Below are 19,015 nucleotides of genomic sequence, written 5' to 3' on the forward strand. Positions count from 1 at the left end.
TTTTATTACATTTCTGTACAGATCATTGTTTCTAGGAGGTAATCTATAAATTTTTAATCCTTCTAGTGTTCTTGAGCAATGTAAAAAGGCCTGCTGACCTAGTTCAACCTCTTTTATCACAGTAGTGGCAATAATTTTATTGTGCAAGAGAAATGGGTTTTTCTATTATCTTTTGAGTTAATGTTTATTGGATGGCTAAGTGTAATTTATGCTGCTCTCTATAGATGATGAATATTGAAATCTCCTTCAAGGTCCAGAACAGGTAATAGCCCTTAAATTCAAGGCTTCAGGCAACATACAGATGAGTGAATGGTTTTTCACATTGAGGCAGTTAATCTCTATTAAATTATGGCATTTCAGTAATCTGGAGTGATTTTTAATGTATTCTGTTTAACATTATTTTCTATGTTATGAGTGCAATTGAGTGGGGAAAGATAGAATTTCCTAATAACTTGTGCCTTGAGGATAAATGAATTCAAGTTTACCAAGTAACATAAACTGTATCTGGACTGTGTTTATTATTCCACAAATAATATAATAATTGGTTTACATGAGAAAGACCCACAATGAATCCTGTGTCAGTTTTGCCTCAAGCCCACACATTGGATCACATATCGGATATCCCAATTAAGACAATATGTAAACAGAAAACAGAAAGCATTGAACCTTTTAAGTATGTAGTATTGTGGTTTTACCTCAAAGTTGGAGGGTACAGTGAAGATACATATTCATTCTTAACAGTATCTCTGTGCAAATTCAACCCCTAAGTGTTCAACAATTTATTAATATGCCCTAGCCACGAAACAATCAAATTTCAGATTGAAAAAGCTAAAACTCCTTAAATGAATCAAAGGCATATGTAAAAGTGATTATGATGTTAATTTAGCCAGATAAATATTAGTAAATGGATAATATATAATAATAATAATAATAATATTATAATAATAGTAATAAAGCAACCCAGAACTAAAACTGAGAAGACCAGAAAAGCATCCATAAATAGAAATAGCTATAAACTGTGTTATCAGTACTTATTACATTTTCATGTTAATCTGGAGAGTCAACGAGAAAGATTTCAGGTTACGGAGTTAACACACCAGATAGATGCCTTTACTTAAACTCTTATTGTGTTGGCTTAAGAAATACAGTTGAGCCTTTAGATGAATGGATAAAGAAGCTGTGATATATCTCACCCATAAAAAAAAAGAATGAGACCTTGCCATTTGTGACAACAAAATACCAGAGGGTATTTTGCTAAGTGAAATAAGTCAGAGATACATACTATATGATTTCACTTATATGTGAGATCTAAAAGAACACATATGAATAAACAAAAAGCAGAAACAGCAGCATAAATGCAGAGAACAAACTGATGGTTATCAGAGGGGAGAGGGTAGGAGAATGGGGAAAATGGGTGAAGGAGAGTGGGAGATACAGGCTTCCAGTTATAGAATGAATAAATCAAAGGGATAAAAGGTACAGCATAGAGAATATAGTCAATGGTATTGTAATAGTGTTATACGGTGACAAATGGTAGCTATGCTTGAGAGTATACAGCATAGTGTATAAACTTGTCAAATCACTATGTTGTACACTGAAACTAATATAACATTGTATGTTAATTATACTTCAATAAAGAAAATAATAATAAAATAAAATAAAGGTACCCTTAAAGTAGGAAAAAGGAAATACAGCTGAATTGTGAGCAATACACAGGTTGGAGCACCAAATCCCAGCACAGCTGAAAATCTGTGTATAATTTTTGACTCCCCCAAAACATAACTGCTGCTAATAGCCTACCGCTGACAAAGCTTTACCAATAATAATTAACATATATTTTGTATATGTATTATACACTTCATTCTTACAGTAAAGCTAGAGAAAAAAATGTTAAGAAAATCATAAGGAAAATATATTTATAGTACTATTACTGTATTTATCAGAAAAACATTTCCATGTGTGGACCCACATAGTTCAAACTCACGTTGTTCAAAAGTTAACTATACTTGTATTTTAATATGCCCAAGGGAAAAGGAAAAGAAGAATTAAAAGAAGCCTAAGAGAATCTGTGGAAATTCTCATGGAGAAAGTGCATTTTAAATGACAGCCTCCCATTTTGGCTTGGTAGGTTATTTCAGGATGCAATTGCAAAATCAATTGCCTAATGGTATAGGCAAAAATATTTTTGATCTTTAGCCACTTTGTGACTCTGCAAATTTGTTCTTATAACTGATTGCAAATGCAGAGCTCTGGCTGGAGTTCTTTTAAATCTTGACTTATTGTCAAAGCACTAAGCAGTGTTCTGGTAAATCACATGTTTAATTTTAATTCTGCAGGAGACTGAAGTTTCATTGCTGAATTTCTAAACAATCTAAAGCAGTATAATTAGTTGCGGTAGGCTAGGCTGCAGTAACAAAAAGACCCCGAAGTACATAATTTCTCAAACCCAACAGTGTCTACTCTTCACATAACAGCCTGAAAAGGATACCCTGGACAGCAAGCAGCACTTCTCTTTGTGGTAATTCAAGGTGCCACCTCTTTCCATCTTGGGTCTCTGCCATTCTTCATGGCCTCACAGTTGCCTGCACCCAGGCAACAGAAGGCGGGAAAAGCAAGTCAAAGAGGGAGACGCTCATTAAAGCTGTGGCCTGGGGTAGGTACACATCACTTCTGCCAACATTCCATCGGCCAGAATTGGGTCAGAGAGCCATACCTAAGCCAAAAGAGTTTGGGAAATGAAGCCTGCTATGTGGTGAAGGTGGGTATGTATACCTAGGAAGCACTTGGTATACATGGATAAGCACTAGCAGCTGTGTATATACTGCCGCTGTTTATAGCTGCTAGGCTATTCTTGATTTGAAACATTACATTGGTTGAAAGGTTACATTGGGTTAAGTAACAGTAATCTATGTAGAACTTGCTACCAAAGAACATTATCAAGAACACTGCGTTAAATGCAATAACCAGATGAACTAAATGGTGTGCTGATCCCATGTTCTTTTATTCTAGTTACATTACCCCATATGAGCAGCTTTCTTTCTTCCCGGTGGAAAGCATTAGTGTTTCTGCTCCATAGCTGACAGACTAAACTAATTCACAAATCAGAAATGCAATGCTAGAAAACATCTAGACCCTTTAAAAACATTTTCATTAAGTAACATTTTAAGTATAAAGGTCTCAGATCTTTCTGGAGAAGCTGAAGAAAAGAACTACCATCCTAAGCATCTGGTAAGCAGCAGGTAATGAACTTTATAGTAAATCCAGAACCTTTTGCCTATCAACCCTGTAAAATAAATATCAGTGGTGAAACAGCAGCATAAGGATAACAAGTTTCACTCATGTGTAGGCAGTGTAATTTAAGAGGGTGCCAGACAGAATGGTAGCAAGATATATGATCTACCTGGAAGCCAAGGCTAGAAGATGCTAATCCGACTCAGCAAATGAATCATTATGTGACCTTGGGAAAGTTAGTTAGCTCGGTTTCTCTGCCTAAAAAGGCAAACGGTAAGCAGCTACTTCTAGAATATCTTCTAGAGAAAGAGTGAGGAAGGAGAGGAAGAGAGGGTAGATGGAGGGATGGAGAAAAATGCACAGGGAACCACAGTATGTTTGCTACAGGAAGCCTCAAGCCTAAGAATCAAAATATGCAAATACAAGAAAATCAGGCATCATTATTTGTTAAGCACTTATGAGAAACAAATGCTTTCTTAGATGTGGAATTGAAACTACCATCCCTTCGCTCAGGTTTATGTGATAAAGAGAATACCCTGACATTCTGACTAATCCAACAAACATGTATTAGGCCTGGGAGTGTGATAAAGAAGACAGACATGGGTCTTGCTTCATCAAGCTGATGATACATACAAAACAGAAGTAAATAAAATAATTACCACCTGCATCTGAGCGCTATGAACGTGAGGAAACGAGCCATAAGGATATCATAGGCATATCAGAGAGAAGAGTGTTCCAGAAAGGGAGAATGACCAGCTCAAAGGCCCTGAGGCAAGACTCATTTGGCATATGTACAGGATTAGCAAGGAGGCCAATGGGCTGGGTGGAATCATTGAAAGGGCAATTCATAGAAAGTGGCGATAGACAGAAAGCTAGCCAAGCCAAATACAAGGAAAAATTAGGCCTTAAAGTAAATGAGGAAGAGTTTCAATTCTGAAATATTCACATTGTCTTTAATAGATCTTGAGAGCATATGGAGTGTTACAGTCAACATTAACATTTTTGGGAGCCACACAAACATGCATTGTGAGGCAATTTTCTATTCTAATTATGAAAACTCCCTAAATAGCTTGGTGTTGGGGCACCTGGGTGGCTCAGTGGTTGAGCATCTGCCTTTGGCTCAGGTCCTGATTCTGGGATCCTGGGATTGAGTCCCACATCAGGCTCCCCATGGGGAGCCTGCTTCTCCCTCTGCCTGTGTCTCTGCCTCTCTCTGTGTGTCTCTCATGAATAAATAAATAAAATCTAAAAAAAAAAATAGCTTGGTGTCTTTTCTCTAGTCTAGCCCTGTTCAGTTAAAAATAATAAAAATGAAATGTCTTAGATTTTAGTAAACCTATGTAAGAAAAAAACTAAAGAATAAGTCCTGGGGGGCAGCCCGGGTGGCTCAGCGGTTTAGCGCCGGCTTTAGCCCAAGGCCTGATCCTGGAGTCCCAGGATCAAGTCCCACATCGGGCTCCCTGCACGGAGCCTGCTTCTCCCTCTGCCTGTGCCTCTGCCCCTCTCTGTGTCTCTCATGAATAAATAAAAATCTTAAAAAAAAAAAAAAAAAAAGAATAAGTCCTGGGGATGTAACATACAGCCTGATGACTACAGCTAATAATAGTAATTCATATTTGAAAGCAGCTAGGAGACCCAGATCTTGAAGATTCTTACCACGAAAAAAAATTCTTGTAACCATGCATGGTGATAGATGTTCGCTGGGCTGTGGCTGTCATCATTTGCAATGTATGCAAATATCAAGTCACTATACTGTCCACCTGAAACTAATAGTGTTATATGACAACTACACCTTAATAAAATCATTATTTTTAAAAGAAGAAAAGTAAAAAAATAAATAAATAAAAGAAGAAAAGTCTACTTTAAAAAAAAATTTTTTTAGTTTCAGGTGTGTCTGAATTTTGTATTACCTATGCAAAAAATGCATAATCTTTTTAAACTAGGGTACAGATTTTTAAATATTGGATTGAAAGTAGCTGGAGGGGAGTTGAGACTCATTCTCAAGGATGAAGGAAGGTAGCCATGGTACAGAGGAAAGGACTCTGGGGGGAAGGAAGGAGTCTCTGGATTCCCCTACCAGATTACCCTGGCTAGTGTGCAACTCTGAGCTAGGGATGTCTCCACCCAGCACTTGCTTTAGAGAGGAAGACAAACCATGAAAGATGCCTGGCTCTGGGAAACAAACCAAGGGTTGTAGAAAGGGAAGGGGGAGGGGATTGGGGTGACTGGGTGACAGGCACTAAGGAGGGCACTTGATGGGGTGAGCACTGGGTGTTATATGTTGGCAAACTGAATTTAAATAAAATATTAAAAGAAAAAAAACCCCACCAAATTGTTGACGGCTGTGATGTAGTGAGATGGACGATCTGGGGTGACTTTTGGGGTCCTGCCTCTCCCCCTCCCTCCCTTCTCCATGCTGTCCCCACGATGGTGGAGCCCACACACAGCCAGAGCTGGAGAAAGCTCCCGGACAGCCTCCGATCCCGCTGTCAGGACATTTTACCCCAAAGGCAGGGAGAACCTGCGCCCCCTCCCCCTCGCCTGCCCTCGCCTGCCCCCAACGCCACCCCAAGAGCCTCGGGCGTCAGGAACCCCGGAACCCGGCATCCGGGGGTTGTGGACGTAGCGGAGCACAATAGCCGTCGTACCTACCGCCCCTCCGCGAGGCCCTGCGAAGAAGCGGAAGTGGAAGGTGCTGACGCAGCCGGGGGAACTTTGCTTCGATGGCACCTTCCTGTCCGCGACTCCGCCCCCCGCCGGAGGGGCTCGGCTCCGGAATTCAAGATGGAGTCGCTGAGTAGAGCTGGGCAGGAGATGAGCTTGGCGGCCCTGAAGCAGCACGACCCCTACATCACCAGCATCGCAGACCTCACGGGCCAGGTCGCTCTGTACACCTTCTGCCCCAAGGCCAACCAGTGGGTGAGTGCGGCGCGGCCTCCGAGGTCGTCCGCCCGGCCGCCGCCTCTTAAAGGGGCCGCGCGGACTCTCCGGAGTTGGGGGCGATTCGGGGAGGCGGGGGTTGGGGGGGCGGGGGACGGACCGACCGGCCGCTGGAGGGTGTCAGGGCCGCCAGGGCCTCCAGGGGCTGTGCGGAGAGGGGCGAGGGAGGCAGGCCCAGGACGTCTGGGAGGAAGAGCCGAGAGGAGGGAGGGAGGGCTGGGGTCCGGTCCGGTCCGGTCCGACCTGGGCGGGCTGCCTCCCTTGCAGACGTGCTGGAGGATGGGAACCGGGGGGTCGGAGACACACCTGAAAGGCGCTGCCTGAGGCCGTGCGGGCTCCGGGGTAAACTACCTGTGCGTGATCCGTAAAGTAAACACGCGTCCTCCCCCCCCCCCCCGCCCCCCGACGGGCACGTAAATAAGAGCCCCCTTCGCCCAGGTCATCTGGGTTTATAAAGCTTCGAATCCAATTAGTTTCCATTCTTGGAAGAGAGGTGGTGAGGGTAAGTCCGGCTTTTATCCAACTGTACTATTTACAGAGGTTTTTTTTTTTTTTTTTTTTTGGGTGGGGGGGATTTCAAGGCACTTAAGGAAAAGGGCTTCCGTGTTAATTGCATTTCTTTGAAGCCGTTGGAAAAGAGACCCTGTAAATGCGTTTTAGTTCCAGCTGTGCTGCTGGTGAGGTCGCCTCGGAATGCTCCCTTCCTACTAAGTAATTGTTGGCTTTGCTTGCCTTTTTTTTTTTTTTTTTTTTTTTGCACGGGAGGGGGTCCGAAAAGTTACATTGGGTCTGTTGTCTGACTTGTTGGGCCCCGTTTAAAAGTAACGTGATTTCCAGTTTTCGGGACGCCCGGGTGGCTCAGCGGTTGAGCATCTGCCTGCAGCCCAGGGCATGACCCTGGTGACCCAGGATCGAGTCCCCTGTCGGGCTCCCTGCATGGAGCCTGCTTCTCCCTCTGCCTCTGTCTCTCATGAATAAATAAATAAAATATTTAAAAATAATAATAATAGGGGCAGCCCGGGTGGCTCAGCGGTTTAGCGCCGCCTTCAGGTCAGGGCGTGACCCTGGTGACCCGGGATCGAGTCCCGCGTCGAGCTCCCTGCATGGAGCCTGCTTCTCCCTCTGCCTGTGTCTCTGCCTCTCTCTCTCTATGTCTCTCATGAATAAATGAACAAAATCTTTAAAAAAAAAAAAAACTATTTTAAAAAATAATAATAATAAAAATAAAAGTAACATAATTTCCAGTTTTCTAGCAATTGACCCTCCATGCTTTACTCCTTTAGGCTTTACTTTTGGCAGATGATCTGTCAACGTCTGTTGGATTGATTTCATAAACAAGTCACATTCACATTTCAGTGAAAAATGAAATACTACTAACAAAACCCTGAAAGATTATCGTAATGTGCCCTTTACGGTATAAAACAGACTCATAGGCTATATTTAAACAGTAATTGTATGAAAATCATTTGACGTTTATAAACACTTAACTCAGATGAAGAGAGCTTTCAGGATCCTCTTGCTTTTTTACCTTATCTTCTTTCTTTCCCCTCCTGGAAGAAGAGGTATGGAAAACCACAAAGAGCAAACTTACAGATTTTTATTCTTATTTTTAAGTTTTTTTGCTTTTTTTTTTTTTTTTTTTTTTTTAGTGTAGCTGTTTTAGACATTGCCTTAGTTTGAATTGTTCTGAATCATTTTTCTTTATTTGGTCTGCATATAAATTTGTGAGATGTGAATTGCAGACAAATGATGAAGACTTGGGGGCAGGAACTTATGACTAACACTCATATTTCTAGTTTTTCACAGACTTTCAGAATTGTAGAATTCTGATTGTAGAGTCCTGCTTTAAATATGAAATACAAATTATATCTATCTGGATTGAAAAAGAAGCTGTTCGTTTGGTTAATGGCCCATAGAGCATAACCAAAATCTTTTGTATTTTTATTTTACAGTGAGTTGTAACTTTGCACAGTGTTGTTTGAGCAAGTTTTCTTTCACTGTGAGACCGTAGATTGCCAATTTCTTTTTTAATAATTTAACATTTGAAAGGCAAGAAAAAGCCTGTGAATCCTTAGGAAGGAAAAGTTTTTATGATGATGTTTATGATAGGGCAATACTCTCAGCATGTTAAATATTTTTTAAATGTTTTTATCCCAACAAACCCAATTTGATATGACTAGCATTTAAAGTTTTCTAACAGTTTGTGGATTGCATTAAAATACATCACTTCTACCTAAGCTGTGAACTGCCACTAATATAGTTATTTGGGTTTTTTTAAAAACATTGTGTCTAACACCTAAATACACTTGTCACAGCGAATGAAAGATAATGAGTTGTACTTTTAATCAAGATGTTTCTTATTCTTAAAATGTTTTAGTTATACATTTTATAATAATTACCTTAAGGCAGAGTATAGCTTCAGGTTTCATGATTCTTCAACAAAGGTTTAAGAATAAAAAATTGTGTTCGACAGTATTTCTTAACAAACCACAAAATTTGCTATTCATCAAAATATACCCAAATCGTCCAATGATGAAGCAAAGTATCCTAGGATATAATGTTTTCTTTTTTTTCCTTCCCTAATAACTTTGATAAACTTTAAAAGTGAAGGAATTGCAGTATACAGAAGCTTGGCTTTAAAATTTAAAAATCGGAGGAAGACATTTTAGCTTCAGAAAGGGAAAGTGGGGTGCCTGGGTGTCTCGCTTAAGCATCCAACTCTTAGTTTAGGCTCTGGTCATGACCTCAGGATTGTGAGAGTCTGCTTGAGATTTTCTCCCTCTGCCCCTCCCCCATGTGCACATGCACACTTGCACTCTCTCAAATAATATTTAGAAGGGGGGGGGCTAATTCTAAGATTTTTCACCCTAAAATTTAAAAAAGAAAAATGCTACAGACAACAGACATGTTGCAGATTGAACATTGTGGATACATTAGTATACATCAAGAGCACAGAAAGGTTACAAAAGAAACTGGTAACACTAGTTTGTAGAGTAAGAGACTTACTTGACCTGTTCTAAAGGAACTAATTTTAAAATAAGTTAAGTTCATCCTAAATATGAAGTATTTCTTCTCCATTAGGATCATTTGGGGTTGGATTATGAGGGGAAAAACTAATGACCTCATTGTCTGTTATAGGAGAAGACTGATATAGAAGGGACCTTATTTGTATATCGAAGGTAAGCTTTTTTTAAAAAATGCTACATATGTATTTTTGGTTCAGCCTTGTTGTCTTTGCAACCTTCCTCCTAGACCCTCTTCATCCATTTCTAGCTGGGAAATCTTAACCAAATTATGTCCCTTCTTTGGGCTTTCCTGTGATTCAGAATAAACAGAGCTAGAATTTAGGAACCTAGCAAAGCTATCTCAAAATAGAAAACATTTTCTAGTAATGAGTGAGTCTAAAACAGATGCCTTCTTCCCCTGTACTAAACATATGTAAAGAAAGAAAAATATAATTCATAAACTACCTATAAAATAATGTAGTTGAAAGGTCAGTCTATTATATGTAGTTACTAAATGAGTCATCTTCTTACAATTCTGGTTCTGTCCCTTTTCTGACCCCCTCCCTGCCAAGAAAGTTCTGGACTGTGTACAGTGTCTTTAGTAATGTGTCATCTTAGTTTGAGAATCCATTAGGAAGCCTAGACTATACAATTGCACATTTTTTATTTTCAACTTTCCTGCAAGTTGATTATCTAAAACGTGATTGGTTTGCAAATTGAACCCTTTGTTTTATTAAGCAACTTTTGTGTCCTAACTGTAACTCACGGTAAAGGATAGTCATGGAATTCCTTGTTTTCCTGGATCTCCCTTAGGGCTTGCTCTGACTACAACTGGTTCCTCCCCATGGTTCCTAATATTTAGGGATTCAGCAGAAATTATTACTGATATCTGTTCCTCCCCACATTTTTTTTATTGAGTTATTTTTAAAGGATTACCTTTTTCCATTGATGGTAACAAGAATTTGTCAAATATTCCTCTAAATATTGGTGTACAGATTTAAGATCTTATCTAAACACACTGATTTTTCCTTCCTTTATAAGTAAGTGCTTAGATATTACATAGTAACTATAGAAGCTCATCATTCTTTGCTACTTTGTTCCTTGTCCTTCATCTTTCTCCTTTAAAAAATGGGGGAGTGGTGGCCTTTACCCTTCACCTACTTTATTATTTTTTATTACCTCTATAAATCTCTAGAAACTCATCAGTTGTTGTTAGAATCTTGGTATCTTTGTTATTTGGAAAGTACTTTCCTGCCCTCATTGTAACAGTATGGTACAGATCCACTGGTTGTAGAAAATACAAAATTTAGTAGAATAAATTATTTGACTTAATTAAATTCATGGAGGCTTATAGAGTATTGATCTTAATAAAAAATTTGGGGAAATATGAGAACATTTATGTACCTTGGATAAAGGTGTGCTACAATGTAAGAATATTGTTTTGCAGAGACCTTACTGTAGAAGAAGCCTGGATTTGGAGTCAGAAAACCTAAAGCTGCATTCTGGTCACAGTATTTGTGTGACTTTGGGCAAAGGCCTTAATCATTCTGAGTTTATTTCCTAATCTGTAGTGTAGGATTCTAAAATCTCCCCCATGTACACAGAGAAATGATTGATAAACTATGAAGTATTATATATGTTTGAAGAGTGTCTAGAGGATCATGTACTGAATCACTGATATGAGAACCAAAGATGTTTGTTATCGTAGAATTCAAGGCATTTTCTATTTAACTCAGGAGAACTATGGGAAGACCTATTTGGTGTAAGAAAAAAAATCATAAGTATAGTGGACAGTTATTATTAAAACCAAGTCTATACTGTGTTTAAAATAAGTGATATTTTTGTTGAACACAAGTGTTTATTAAACATCTAGTACGTGTCTGTCTTAGGATATATCTGGAAAAAATAAGACAAAACGTGTTTGCATGGAGTTTACATTTTAGGGGAGAAAGACAATAAATATGAGAAATAAGTAAGTGGTATAGAAAAAAAGAGGAGAGTTGGAGGTATTGAACTTGAGAGCAGACTGGGATCCTGAGAAAGAGTAATTCTGTGGTAAGTGTCTTTGAAAAAGTCACATTTGAAGAAAAGCATGTGGAGGGGTAAGATAACTAGATTCTGGGCAAGTGGTCCGGACAGAGGTCTTTAGGTAGAAGCGAGAGAGTGACAAGCTCAGTGTGGTTAGAGCAGAAGCAAGGGAAGAGGCAGAGGAGGTGAAGGCAAAGAGAGCACCTATCAGCCAAAGCTTTAGTGGCCTTAGTAAGGGCATTGGCCTTTACTCTGGGGGACTAAGTCCTTGGAAATGTCTGAAAAGAGAAGGGATATGATCTCACTTGAATTTTTTGTTTACAGATTTTAAGTGTCAACAATATTTAATGTAGTTATTTTTTGAAATGGAAATAAAGAAGTAGCTAACATTTCTGCAAATTAAACAGTGATTACAGGGTTTTTTCTTCTGTCAAATCTAAGGTCAGCCTCACCTTACCATGGTTTTACCATTGTGAATCGACTGAATATGCACAATCTGGTTGAACCAGTGAATAAAGATTTGGAATTTCAGCTCCATGAACCATTTCTTCTGTATAGAAATGCAAGCTGTAAGTATGCCTGTTTTATTATGATTCATATATTTACAATTAAAATTGAATGACTATAGCTTCTATCATCACATTATTGCTGGAGTTTCAAGTACAATAAAAAAATAATCTATACTCTTAGGGATATAAAAGAGATTTTTACTAAGACTTTACTTTTATAGACCTTTTAAATTGGGCTTCTAAAATTGAAACACTCTTATATACGGTAACTTTTTGTATTGTTGTAGTTAAATATACTCTTCCATATAATAGCATTATATTATACTCCTGTTGCTTGTTTTATGAAAATAAGTTTCACCCTTTGTTTTGGTTGTGACACTGAATTATTGGCTACCCATGCCCTTGAGCAACAGAACTTAGTTTGAGAGAGACAGGATGGGGACTGATATTTCTATCCACAAAGAAAGTACTATCTTTGCCCTTGTAGTGATATTTTTCAATGTGTTTATTGAGTATCTACTGTGAACAAGTTCTGGGCCAAGAGCTATTGTACTTTAATGTTAATACAATAACCTGTGTGGGACAGACAAGCAGTTAGGTGAGCTGAGACTCAGAGGTGAGTGGCAGCTCTCCAGTTGGAGAGTGAGGATGATGACCCTTTTTTCTGTTCCCTAGTTCCAGGGTCCTTTCAGGCATTTTACAGACTTTTGAGAAGGGTTGCATACAGTCCACAAAGTTAGAATGGCCCTTTCAAGAAGTTAAGATACAAAAAAAGTATCCTCAGGTCCTGTATTTCAGCATGGGTGTTGAAGGTATGAGTGTTTGAGACAGAAGAGAGACTGACACTGACTGTGGGTAGGTCGGAGCTGGTTATAGTAGTAGAGTGACTGTAACTATCATCCATGGAGATAGCTGGAGAAATGTTACTTCTCACTTAAAAAGGAAAAGTGAGGGACACCTGGATGGCTCAGCGGTTTAGCCCCTACCTTTGGCTCAGGGCGTGATCCTGGAGCCCCAGGATCAAGTCCCACATCAGGCTCCCTGTATGGAGCTTGCTTCTCCCTCTGCCTAGGTCTCTGCCTCTCTCTCTCTCTCTCTCTCTCTCTCTCTGTCTCTCATGAATAAATAAAAATAAAATTAAAAAAAGAAAAAAAAAAAGGAACAGTGACTACAAAAAATAAAAAAAGGAAAAGTTACTGTTTGGATTTCACTTGACTACAAGGTAACTAGTACCAGAGGAATGTCTTTGGTATGAAGTATAAGAAGCTCTGGAAATTCTGCATCTTTTAGTTCCCTGAATGAGGAATGGTCAGGCCTATTTCAGAGCCGGAAGCCCCAAATTCTTCCCTACAGCTCACTTTTTTTTTTTAATTTTAATTTTTTCACATTTTAAATATCTAAGTAAAATAGTCTCTTGATTTTTCAGTGAACTGTTTGTCCAGATAATTCTCTGAGATTTTAACTTCTGGCACCATATTGGAAATGCTTTTTAATACCTTAAGTTCAGATGGACTTATTTAAATTAATGTTAACAATAGAATTACTTCAGATGGCAGTTTTCTTTGTGCTGAACATTCTGTTAAAGGGGAAATTCTGCATTGGAACACAGATCCATATTTTTTTTTAAGGGACAGTGGCTTAATTCTACTCTTTACTACCTGGAAACCTAATCTAGCTATTGCTTCTAAGAAAGGTTTGATTATTAAAGTAGTCAGGAGGGCACCTGGGTGGCTCAGTTGGTTAAGCATCTGCCTCCAGTCAGGTCATGATCCCAGAGTCCTGGGATCGAGCCCCACATTAGGCTCTGTGCTCTTTGGGGAGCCTGCTTCTCCCTCTCCCTCTGCTACTCCCCCTGCTTGTCCTCTCTCTCTCTCTCTCTAATAAATAAATAAAATCTTTAAAAAAAAATTTGTAAAAGGTAGTCAGGAAAATTATCAGACTTATGGATTCAATTATTTAGTATAAGCCTGATATGAATCATAGTATTTCTTACACAAGCAAACGTTCCTGTGTAGTTAAAAGTGCAACATAACATAAATATAATTAAATCATGACTAATCAGGACGCTTGGGTTAGTCAGTTAAGTGTCTGCCTTTGGTTCAGGTCATGATCCCAAGGTCTGGGAGCAATCCCCATGTCTGGCTCCCTGCTCAGCAGGGAGTCTGTCTCTCCCTCTTCCCTTCCCCTCGCTCATGCTTTCTCTCTTTTTAATATATTTTTTAAAAATAAAATAAATCATGACTAATCAAAACTTAAGTAATCAGAGCCTCAGTTATCTGGAAATATTTCTATAGTCCATGTGTGGAAGAAATGAAGGCAAATTATAAGAAAATAAGCTAATATTAGGTTTCATTTTGTAAGAATCTAGCAAATATCGCGAATGTTAACAGGGGGTCAGCATTAAAAAGTCAATTTTCTGTTACTTTAACTCCACTCTACTATCATAGATTAATTTGTTGTCATAAAACCTGAAACCATCAGGAGTGTTTATTATGTTAATTAGAATATTCTTGAGCAGAAAGGTACATTAACACATTTTATTTTAGAAAGATTTTCAATAAGAAGTGAAAATAAAAGTTTTCTTGAACAGAAAACTCACTTAACAAGGTTGTCCAGTTCCCCGGTTAATTGAGGCACTGAATCATCTTCTAAGGGGCCATACAGTTTCTGGTATTGCTAATTAGAAATTCAGTAGCACATCAGCTTGTTTTCAGACTAGAGAAAGGCCTGAAAAGGTCAAGTACAACACTGTGGGCATATTAGAAACAGTCTACAAGAGGAGCTTGGGGAAGGTATTTAAAGGAACAGCTGTATTGGGGAGAAGTGACAGCATAAAGTGATTCTGGGAGTGTGAAGGCCTCTCTCGAGTATATGTTTTGTCTGCCTAGTCTTAAATGTGGAAAATAGTCCTGTCAGGTCTGCAAGCTGTTGAGTTGTTAAGGGATTTGTTCTTTAAACAAAAAGTTAATTAGTGTCTGAGTGTGTATACAGGTAATTATACCTGATTCTGTAGCTGCTCTGTCATTTTCTTGTGAGAAATACCGCTGAGACATCTGACCCATTTTACTCATGGCCCCTTCAGATCCAGCTTCTTTCACTCAAGTCAATTTTTAGTTAATAGGAAATTGAACTATAATTTTTCCAGTTCTAAATTGTTTTGATTTGATTTTTTGATTTTTATGTATATAATTTCTCCCACCCCCAAAAGGAAAAGTAAAATATTCCAGAGAAAATGCTTATACTAGCCAGAGTCTTAGATTTGATGATTCTGTTGAATATTTTGGAAGCTATATATGTTTCTATACTGATCAAGAAAGAGCCTTTCAGCAGCCAGGAGACTGCAATGGGGGTTGGGAAGATTGCAGAGTCTGTAGTTAATTAAGCAAAAGTGTGGTTCCTAACACCCTATTTCTGACTTACATTGAGGAAACAAGAGTCCCAGAGAAGTTAAGAACTTGCTCAAGAGTCACAAGGATGCGTCGCCTGGGCGGCTCAGCATTTGAGCATCTGTCTTTGGCTCAGGGTGTGATCCTGGGGTCCCAGGATCAAGTCCCATATCGGGCTTCCTACATGGAGCCTGCTTCTTCCTCTGCCTATGTCTCTGCCCTCCCCCGCCCCCCGTGTCTCTCATGAATAAATAAATAAAATATTTTTTTAAAAAGTCACAAAGAGGGCAGCCCGGGTGGCTCAGTGGTCCAGCGCCGCCTTTGGCTCAGGGCATGATCCTGGAGACCCAGTATCAAGTCCCGCGTCGGGTTCCCTACATGGGTGGGGCCTGCTTCTCCCTCTACCCGTGCCTCTGCCTCTCTTTCTCTGTCTCTCTCATGAATGAATAAATAAAAAAATATTTCTTTTAAAAAGTCACAAAGCTTATAAGTGACATAGGCAGCATTCAAGTCTTCGAAATCCATATTCTTTTACTCAGCTTCCATAATAAAATCACTTCATTATCCACATTCTGAAGTGAGGCTGTCCTGTACAACTCTGCAATAATGGAAATGCTCTATATCCATCCTGCCCTAAAGAGCAACCACCAGCTAAATGTGACTGCTGAGCACTCAAAGTGTAGCTAGTGCAACAAGGAAATTTTCTTTTTCTTTTTTTTTTTTTTTTAAGTTAATTTAATCAGTTTGTGTTGAAGTAGCCATGCGTGGCTAGTGGCTTCTGTATCGGACAGCAGAAGTCTAAAGCATGAACCCATGTTCAAACACACCCTTGTACTGTGCCAGACCTGAATTAAACAAGCACTACGGGAGCTTTGAGTTCAATTTTTATGCCTCTCATTTAGTTATTCTTTTTTAAAATTTATAAATGATTTCTAGATACGAAAGCTATAGATGTCCCTGAGGGGGGCTTGCCATGGTAACACTCTTTTGGCATGCAGTTTAATTTTCAGAAAAGAATTCTATTCTAGGCTTTGCCATTTTCAGGCTGTAACCTTGGATAAATCACGTAAACCATTAATCTGACCTACTTATCTTAAAAGGGCATCATATACATGAAGGTATTTTATCAGGCACTTACAAATATAAAATATTACAGACACTTGCCTCCATCTTGGACCCAAGCCAAAATATCTTTATTGTGAGAGAGTCATAAGGATTTTAATATTATCCAGGTTCTCTTATAACCTAGGCCCATCGTGCCCTTCTTCCCGTCCCTTCTGGCTAGCACCATGACAGTCTGGAGACTGTGTTTACAGATATTATCTTCAGATGTTATAGGGGCCATTACTAGATAGCCTGAGGTGTGATAAGTTGAAAATATATACATAATAAAAATGAGAAATTTTAGAGCATACAGATTTTTAAACTCAATGGCAAATTTTAGAATTTTAGAGCATACAGATTTTTTAAACTCTCAACGGCAGCAGTTCTGATTCGTGGATTGTGGTGTTCATTTTGATCAGTGTACTGGAACATATAGTACCCTCCCAGCTAAAACTTCGTATTAGTTTAATGATGTTTAATTTGTGGACACCTCTCCCTAAAAAACTGATGATAGTTTTAATTTTATCTTTGATTAGTTGAAGAAACAGTTTTTTATTGCTTAAACACAGGCATTGCTACTAATCCACTAAACTTCTGTTTTCATTTGTAAGGAAAATCCATTCTATTAACTTTATTATAAAATCATTCTTTGGAGACTCTGAACTTCTAGAAGTTCTGTGGCATATGTATGTCAAAGAAAATATCCTTCAGCTCCTGTCCAACAATGTCATAACAAGAAATCTTTATCCTACAAACATTTAGAAATGCTGTTTAAAATACTAAATGCATAGCTTAGCCAAAAAGAGAATAGGAGACATTGCAGTGGGCCAGCATCAGAGTGAAAACTGAAAGCTGAAGTGAGAAGCTTATAAACCAACTGGCTGCCAGCTATTAGGATTTCTTAGGTATGGAGTTCTCCTCCATATAAGGAGCCCATGACAGTTACATGGGGTCAGGAGACAAGGCCTTGAGCTCTCACAGGTGGAGAGGTGGAGCTGGGACATGCATACATACATAACAGCCAGGTCCTCTAATGAACTATATATGACTTAATTAGGAAGATATCAGCCCGGGGCAGCCCAGGTGGCTCAGCGGTTTAGCACCACCTTTAGCCCAGGGCCTGATCCTGGAGACCCAGGATCGAGTCCCACGTCGGGCTCCCTGCATGGAGCCTGCTTCTCCCTATGCCTGTGTCTCTGCCTCTCTGTGTGTGTGTGTCTCTCTCATGAATAAATAAATAAAATCTTTATTAAAAAAAAAAAAGGAAGATATCAGCCCACCAACCTAGGAGGAGGACAAGGCAAACCTTTCTGTCTCGGTGTGGTCTATGGGTTACAGGGAAAAAGTCTCCCCTCAGTAATTGTAACCATTAGCCTTCTCCAATACAGATTTGGGGTTCAGGTTATACCATTCACTTGGTGTAATTTCTTATCCAGGCCAAAAAATTAACATAAAAATTGATCCTCAGCTGGTAAGTACTCTAGGACACCTGGCAAAAGCAAATGCAAAATCCTTCTTGAGAGACACCCAGATTGCCTGGGGATCTCATCGACAAGCCTCATGGTCCAAAATTACTAAATATATAAGGAAATAATTCACAAAATTACTAAATATATAAGGAAATAATTCACAATCAGTGAAAGGTAGAATATAACAAACAACATGATTAGCCAACCCTTCCACAAAACTTTAGTGAAATGATCAGATAGAGACTTTAATGGATGTAAATGTCAGTTGTAGATTATTAAAAAACTGACAGGTAGCTTTGAAAAATAACCAAGTCAAGTTTCTAGAAATTAAAATTTTAATTATTGAAATAAACTCTTTATCTGGACTCTAGTTAATTTGTAACAACAGAAAGGAGAATTGGGAAACTGGAAGAGACACTGAGGGAGTTTTCCAGAATGCATCCAAGAAAGGAAAGGAAATAGAAAATCTAACCAAGAGGATAGTATTGGAAAATCTAACACATAACAGAGAAGAATTTCAGAATGACAGAATAGATTTAAGAGGGCAGTACTTGAAGAGATTATAACTAAGAATTTTCTAGAATATTTGAAAGTCAAAAATCTCAGATTTAGGAAGTAGAATAAGGCACCAAACATAAAAAGTAGAAATATGCAAAGTGACAGAGGCAACCAAAGGCTACTTGAGATTGATTATTTACAAGGGGCATCAGTTAAACTAACAGCATTTTTAGTTGCAGCTACTGAGTTTGCAAGACAAAGGAAAAATGTTTTCAGAGTACAGAGGAAAAAACAACCCATACTTCAATAATCCAGAAGAACAAAATAAAGACATTTTTCAACAAAAACAGAGCTTTTGCCTCCAGCAGCCCCTTGCTGTAGGTGCTTGGAAAGCTGTGCTGTCCAACACGGTAGCCACTAGCCACATAGGCTGTTGAGCACTTGAAATGCTCCTAATGCAACTGAATTCTTAATTGTATTTAATTTGGTTCAGAAATAAGAAAAGTGTGGGGCGTCTGGGTGGTTCATTCGGTTAGGTTAAGTAGCTGACGATCTTGATCTCGGCTCAAGTCTCAATCTCAGGACTGTGAGTTCAAATTCTGCATTGGGCTCCACACTGGGCGTGGAGCCTACTTAAGAAAGGGAAGAAAATTGAACACAGAAGAAAGAAATGAAGTTTACGATCTATAATGAGCAAAGAAAGGAGGTAAATCAAAATAATCATGGACTGTATAAGACAGCAAAATGACTAGTCTGAATAGAGGTGTTAAATGTGAAGCAAAGGGAAACCTGGGTGGCTCAGTGGTTGAGTGTCCTGGTATTAAGTCCCACATCGGGCTCCTCGC

At 39.0% G+C, this 19,015-nt stretch overlaps 1 protein-coding gene across 2 annotated transcripts in view; it reads left to right on the forward strand.

The window, feature by feature from the left end:
- Nucleotides 1-5,928: 5,928 nt before the first annotated feature.
- The window catches only part of DCP1A (decapping mRNA 1A), a 64,124-nt gene continuing 51,037 nt past the window's right edge, over nucleotides 5,929-19,015 (forward strand). For both annotated transcript variants that reach the window (XM_038566167.1, XM_038566168.1), the window contains exons 1-3: nucleotides 5,929-6,150; nucleotides 9,310-9,350; nucleotides 11,646-11,773. In XM_038566167.1, coding sequence (XP_038422095.1) covers nucleotides 6,016-6,150; nucleotides 9,310-9,350; nucleotides 11,646-11,773 — 304 coding nt within the window. In that variant the 5' untranslated portion in view covers nucleotides 5,929-6,015. The remainder of the gene's footprint in view (nucleotides 6,151-9,309; nucleotides 9,351-11,645; nucleotides 11,774-19,015) is intronic.

The sequence above is a fragment of the Canis lupus genome, chromosome 20 (genome assembly GCF_011100685.1).
Source record: "Canis lupus familiaris isolate Mischka breed German Shepherd chromosome 20, alternate assembly UU_Cfam_GSD_1.0, whole genome shotgun sequence".
In the NCBI taxonomy this organism is placed as follows: Eukaryota; Metazoa; Chordata; class Mammalia; order Carnivora; family Canidae; genus Canis; species Canis lupus.